The sequence below is a fragment of the Mesitornis unicolor genome, unplaced genomic scaffold (genome assembly GCF_000695765.1).
Source record: "Mesitornis unicolor isolate BGI_N332 unplaced genomic scaffold, ASM69576v1 scaffold7487, whole genome shotgun sequence".
NCBI lineage: Eukaryota > Metazoa > Chordata > Aves > Mesitornithiformes > Mesitornithidae > Mesitornis > Mesitornis unicolor.
Window position 1 is genome coordinate 4,345 of NW_010195654.1, and position 6,688 is coordinate 11,032.

The window sequence follows — 6,688 nt, forward strand, 5'->3', positions numbered from 1 at the left end:
AAATAGCCCCTCACCCTGCTCCCGGAAGGGTGCCCTGCTCCCCAGTGCCACCAAGAGCTGTGGCATCTCTGCTCTCCCAAGGGTTTGCATCCCTGCGACTGGTGGGTGGAGGAACCCGGTGCGATGGGCGAGTGGAGATCTTCCAGCACGGGATGTGGGGCAGAGTCCTGGATGACCAGTGGGACATGCAGGAGGCCAGTGTGGTGTGTCGGCAGCTGCAGTGTGGAGATGCATGGAGAGCCTACAACCCCCCAAAGCGTGAGCGAGGAACAGGCCCCGTGGGGCTGCGAGGGCTCCGGTGCACAGGGCACGAGCCCAACCTGACCTTCTGCAACACCTCCCTGCCTGAGAGTGCACTGGCTGCAGGGGTTGTAGAGGACGTGGGTGTCATTTGCTGGGGTAAGTGGCATTCCACGTGCCCCCCAGGTGATGGTGTGGGTGTGCAGGTGGCCCTGACATCAACTGGGATTTGTTCCCACTGCAGGGAGCCAGTGGGTCCGGCTGGTGAACGGGGCCAGGCGCTGCGCCGGCAGAGTGGAGATCTACCACCAGGGCATCTGGGGGACCATCTGCGATGATGGCTGGGACCCGTCCGGTGCCACCGTGGGCTGTGGAGCAGCAGTGGAGGTGGTTGGCTCAGCTCGTTTTGGGGAAGGTACTGGGCAGATCTGGCTGGACAACGTGAACTGCTCTGGGGCTGAAGCTGCTCTCTGGGACTGCCCAGCTGGGGCCTGGGGGCAGCATGACTGCGGGCACAAAGAGGACGCAGGAGTCATCTGCTCAGGTCTGTGATGGGAGTTGTGGTGGGAGTCTTCTTCCCGGGGAATTCAGGATGCAGGAAGGAGCAGGTACAGCCAAGGGTCTCCTTGGCTGCCTCTGATTTCCTGCCTGAGCCCATCATGGAGACACCCTCAGTCCCAGGGGCCTCCTCAGTCCCACTGGGGACAGTGTAAGTCTCCAGGGTTAGCAGGGGTGTCTGTTCATCAGGGACTTTTCCCTTGGGTACGAGGGAAACTTGCTGGCTGTGCCCCTGTCTGGCTAAGGGCTTGGGAGGTGCAGAAGCATCTCCTCTCCCACAGGCCCAGATAAGTCTGTTCCCCTTTTGTGCCTTTCCTCCCAGAGTTCGTGGCCCTGAGGTTGGAGAACAGCAACAACTGCTCTGGGCACCTACAGGTTTTCTACAGTGGGACGTGGGGGAGCGTTTGCTCCAATTCGATGACTCTCAAAACGGTGTCACTGGTGTGCAAGGAGCTGGGCTGTGGGGACGGAGGGTCCCTGGAAACACAGCGGCTCTATGGCAGAATTTCTGGCACTACTTGGCTGGATCATGTGGAGTGTGGGGAGAAAAACAGCTCCTTCTGGCAGTGTCCCTCTGCTCCCTGGGACCCACAGTCGTGTGATGACCTTCGAGACGAGACCCACATCACCTGCAATGGTAACTCTGAGATACCTGGGCAGCAGAATCCCCTTAGATCCTATTCCCTCCCCTGTACAGTCAAGCACAAAGGGCCCACAGGAGTTTTTCCCTTATGTGCCAGACCCTGCTGCTTCTTGTGTCACAAATGGGACTTCATCCCTAAAAGCCACACACATTTACCAGCAGTTGCCAGCTGGGCCCCCAGCAGCAGCCATGGGAGGCAGAGGGGTCTCCAGGCAACTCCATGCAAAGTCTCAAAGGGACCAGCCACGGCTCTGAGGATTTTCTCCTCCATGGATTCCCTCTTGCTGCTCTGTGAACCAGAGTCCCTTTGAGGCTGAGCCACCAGGATCCCCACATTGCCCTGTGTGTCCCCTGAGTGCCTGGGGTTCAGCTGCTGCCATGAGTGATTTTGGCAAATGGTGGCATAATCAGAGCTCAGTCCCAATCTCTACTGCATGAACCCTTCAGCCTTCCCTTTACAGCAGCATTTCCTTCTGCAGGGAGACAACCAGAAACGCCCCCAGCCCTGGGGACTGTGTGCCCAAACTCCACGAGTTGCACAGGTAGGGAGCTGCTCCTCCACATGCCCCTCTCACCTGGCAGGGCTCTGCCTGCTGTTCTGGTACCCTGGGAGGTCTCTGCCTTCCCCAGATAGGGAGAAGATTCGCGCCATGGGAGGCGAGGACGGGTGCTCGGGCAGAGTGGAGATCTGGCACCGTGGCTCCTGGGGGACGGTGTGCGACGACTCCTGGGACATGCGGGATGCAGAGGTGGCGTGCAGGCAGCTGGGCTGTGGCCCCGCGGTGTCTGCCCTGGACCAGGCTGCATTTGGGGAGGGGACGGGCCCCATCTGGCTGGAGCAGGTGGAGTGCCAGGGGACAGAGCTGTCTCTGCAGGACTGCTGGGCCCGGCCTGGGGATGGCGGTGCTTGCCGGCATAAGGAAGATGCTGCTGTCCGCTGCTCAGGTGAGTAGCAGGGCTGGAACTCCTTGCTCAGGTGTTGGCAGGGAGCTGGGAAGGCCTTTTGTCCACTTGGTACCTGTTTGGCCTCTGACCTCCTGAGAGCAAGAAGGTTCCTGCAGAGTGCAGGAGCCTGGTGCCAGCTAGGGAGCAGCCTCAGTGGAACTGATGTCCTCCAGAAACTGTCCATGGGACCCTGCAGACCCAGGGCTGTTCCCTGGGCTGCCTGTGCCACCCTGCCTGCCACTCAGAGCACAGGCACTGGGCACAGTCCCAGCTTCCTTTCTAGCACTACAGGAGGGGCAATTGGACTGGGATGTGTCAGGGACATCTACAGACACACACACAGGGTACACTGGGGAGGAGGCTCCCCAATTAATGCACACCCACCCTCTCAGCCCTGCTCTCCTTTTCCTCCTCCGCAGCTACACCCAGCAGCAGCCCCACCCCAAGCAGGTAACCTGTCCTCCCTTGGGCCAGGCTGTGACCTACAGCTGGATGGAAGGGGCTCCTAGCTGGAATGTGGAACCCCCAGGAGGAGGCATTGGGATTGGGGCAGAGAGAGGTTGGGGAGGGTTGCAATTTACTCAGCAGGACAGAAGCTTCTCCATGACTCACCCCTGAGGCCCTCAACCCCCTGCTGCCTTGTGTGATGGGACTTAGGCCTGGTGCTGCCCCTTGCATATTCTTGCCCACTCAGATCCTAGCCAAGGCCGTCTGACAAGCAGTGGGACACTCTCAGTGCCCGTCATCATCTGCATCATCCTGGGAACACTTCTCTGCATACTCCTGGCCCTTCTGACTGGGCAAGTGTTAAGCACCAGGGCTGGGTGCAGAGGTGGGTCCTTCCACAGCAGTCCCAGGGGTAGATTCCTCCTGGAAGAACTGTGGGGTTCTGTGGGTTGTCAGTAAGGGTCACAGGCAGAGCTGAGGGTGTGACACTGTGTGCTGCCTTGGCTGCCTGGCCATGAGGCACCAGCAGCAAGGGATGGAGAGAGCCCAGTGGTGTGGTGAGCTACCTGGGGGGTGAGAAGAGAAACGACAGAGCAGAGCTGGTGGAGATGTGGGCAGGGGGGAGATGGCCAAGGCTGATAGTTCTCTGGGTGGTACTGGATGGCGGTCTGGGGCGGGGGAGATGTTGGGAGGACCAAAGAAAGCAGGGTCCATCTCCATGGTTCCAGGCACCAAAATGGTCCCTTTTCCCAACCCACACACAGGCAAGGCAGGGGCCATTCTATAGACCTGTGGGGCAGGTAGGGAGCAGCTCCAGGTGAAGAGGAAACGTGGGAGCTTCTGTGGGGTCACACAAGGGAGAAATGATCCAAAGGTCAGAGGGGCATAAGTGCTGGCTCCCAAGGGATGATGTGAGGGTGATGCTGCCCCTGATAACCTCCGCAACACCGTGGCCTTCACAGGGGATGTGGCAGCTGTGCCAGGACAGTGCAACGGGGTTGTGCTGTCAGACCAGTCCTGAGCTGGCCAAAGGAATGGGTTTGGGGGAGCACAGTTGAGTCCCTTTGTCCCTTTCCCTGTCTGTGTGCCAGAGCTGCCTCTGCCTCCAGGCTCCAGAATGGCTCAAGAGCTCTTCCCCGAGGCCCTGTACGAGGAGATCAGTTACAACCTAGCATGGGAGAAGCAGGCAAGGTTTGCTCACTCAGGTGGGTGTGAGTCCTCTCTCTCACAGACAGCACATCTGCAGGACCTTTTCTCATGGCCTCAACCCATGACTTATTCCCTGAAGCCTCTCAGCCCGTGGTCCCTGTAGCGCTGGGGCCATGTGGTCTGTGGGGAGAGCATCCAGGTGCTGGGCCCAGGAAAGGAGCTGCCTCCCACCCAGCATTGCCTGTCCCAGCTGGACAGCCCCTCTCCGCCTGCCCCTGCACCCTGTGTGACCCCTGAGGAGAGAGGGAAGGGGCTGTCCTAGGGCACCTCTGGGAGCACTTTTGAGACAGGGTTTGTCCTAGGGGAGCAGGGTAAATTCCCAGCCCTCCTCCCCATGCAGCCCCAGCTCTGTGGGTTCCTCATCCCCAGCAGCACTGACAATGAGCCCGGTCAGTGAGACTTGCTCCGTAACAGTCACTGTGCATCTCCCCAGGCTCCAATTCAGAGGAGTCCCTGACAAAGCTGCAGCCTTATCCTGTGGTCAGCAAGGAGGGGGATGATCTGGGATCAGCACCAGGTAACGGGAGGCAGGAAGGGTTTGATCTCCCTGCACACATGTGATGGACAGAGGTGACACCGAGTGTCACCATCAGAGATGGGCAGGACATGAGTGGGGCTTCTTGTGTTGCTGCCAACACCAGTGTCTCAGCCCTGTGCCCTTGAGTGTCCTGTCTTCTGCTCTGCAGGATGCATCTTCTCACTGTCATTATCTCCCGTCTCCTTTCAGATATTCTTGTCCTGCCTGCAGGTGATCCAGGAGATGGCTATGATGATGCCAGGGAGGTTTCTGATCCTGAGGAGGATGCTGGCTCCGTCCAGAGAGGGTGGAAAATGCCAGGGACACCAGAGGAGGGAGCAGGGCCCAGGGATGTGCCTCGAGGTGAGAGGAAAATGTGGTGCATAGGATTCCTGGGGTGCCAGCTCTGGACCTACCCAAGTCATTGCTGTACTCAGACTCCAGCATTCTGTGAGTGGGGGAGTGCTGTAGAAGTTCCATAGCAGGACTGAGGATGGGACACGGGGCTCAGCATCTCAGGACTGGGGAGAAGAAGGAAGGAAGGTGATGTACAGACCAGGATGGGCACCCCATGGGGTGAACTGCCATGTCCTGCCTTGCTGCTTGCAGAGGGCATCCTACGCTCCCAGAGAAGTGCTGGGGTCAGTGGAGCTGAAGGAGACACCTCGTCCCTGTCCCCGGGCAGCATGGGCTATGATGATGTTGAGGAGACGTCTCTGGCAAATCCCTGTGACGACTCAAGGCTGTGACACTGGAGCTTGATGCACAACAGCCCTTGAGGCCTGGGCCAGGAAAGCCCATCCCTGCTGTGCAACTGGGTGCAGCCAGAAGGGAGGAGAGGTCTGTGCAGCTGGGAGAGCCGTGAGCACCTGGGAACTGTCTCTCTTCACCCACAGGCAACAGAAACGCCCTGGAATTTTCTTCTATTTTCATTCCCATTTTTATGCTGTGCATCCACATTTGTTCTTATTAAAAGTCTCTGGGAACTTTGAGCCAGAGCTGGTGCTTGCCTGCCCAGGTGTTGGGGTGTCTCCTTGAGGCTGATCACATGGCAGCAGAGCACAAAGTCATGGTGGTGGGGAAAGGGCACAGCTCTGGGACAGCAGGCTTGGGTTCAGGCTTTTATTGCTGAGCATAACAAGCTATGATATGGACTAGCTCTTTGGTCACTTGGGGACAGCTGTCCTGGCTGTGTCCCCCACCAACCTCTTTCCCACCTCCAGCCCTCTTGCTGGGAGGGAGTAGAGTGAGAAACAGAGAAGACCTTGATGCTGTGCAAACCCTGCTCAGCAAGAGCCAAAATACCAGCTTCTTATCAGCGCTGTTTTAGGCACAAATGCAAAACACCACCACAGGGTGTGCTACAAAAGAAGTTAACCTCATTCAATCCATACCCAGCACACTTGAACTGGAGACCCAGAAATGGACACAGTAGTGTACAGGTGGCACAATAAGTGATGAGTATGGGTGACAATAACTTTCCTCACTGTTTTGGTGAGGTTCCTATTTATACACTCCAAGATGCTGCTGGCCTTCATTACCACCATATCTCACTGGATGATGTGTGTCACTGCTAGATCGTGTTTTGCCTTCTATTGCCCAAGCAAAACCAGGGCTTTTTCTGCAGAGCTGCTCTCTGGCCAGGCAGTCCCCTTCCCCTGGCACTGCAGGGTGTCAGTCTGTCTCCGATGCAGAGCCTGACATTTGTCATTCTTCTCTCTCATCGAGTTACTGACAGGGCTGTCCTTCTGCCTGCCAGGATTCCCCTGAAGGGCATCCCAAGGCATAGAAATGGTCATCCAAATGTAGTGCCATCAACACAGTGAGTACATGAAGGAGACAATAAGGACATCAGAAGGACATCGAGCTGTTGGAGTGCAGCCAGAGGAGGAAGCTGGAGCACCACTCCTATGGGCATAGGCTGAGAGAGTTGGGGCTGTTCAGCCTGGAGCAGAGAAAGCTCCAGGGGGACCTTATAGCGACCTTCCAGGATCTGAAGGGGTCCTACAGGGAGGGAATTTTTACAAGGGCATGGAGTGATGGGACGAGGGTTAATGATTTTAAACTGGAAGAGGGGAGATTTAGATTAGATATAAGAAATAAATTCCTCCCTGTGAGGGTGATGAGGG

General features: G+C 57.5%; 1 protein-coding gene across 1 annotated transcript in view; it reads left to right on the top strand.

Annotated features, from left to right (window-relative positions):
• The window catches only part of LOC104543554 (scavenger receptor cysteine-rich type 1 protein M130-like), a gene marked incomplete at both ends in the record, with an annotated part of 9,234 nt that extends 4,312 nt beyond the window's left edge, over positions 1-4,922 (top strand). Inside the window, 7 exons of the mRNA XM_010188194.1 lie at positions 82-399; positions 485-784; positions 1,121-1,435; positions 2,072-2,386; positions 3,925-4,038; positions 4,476-4,559; positions 4,770-4,922. Coding sequence (XP_010186496.1) covers positions 82-399; positions 485-784; positions 1,121-1,435; positions 2,072-2,386; positions 3,925-4,038; positions 4,476-4,559; positions 4,770-4,922 — 1,599 coding nt within the window. The remainder of the gene's footprint in view (positions 1-81; positions 400-484; positions 785-1,120; positions 1,436-2,071; positions 2,387-3,924; positions 4,039-4,475; positions 4,560-4,769) is intronic.
• Positions 4,923-6,688: the final 1,766 nt, after the last annotated feature.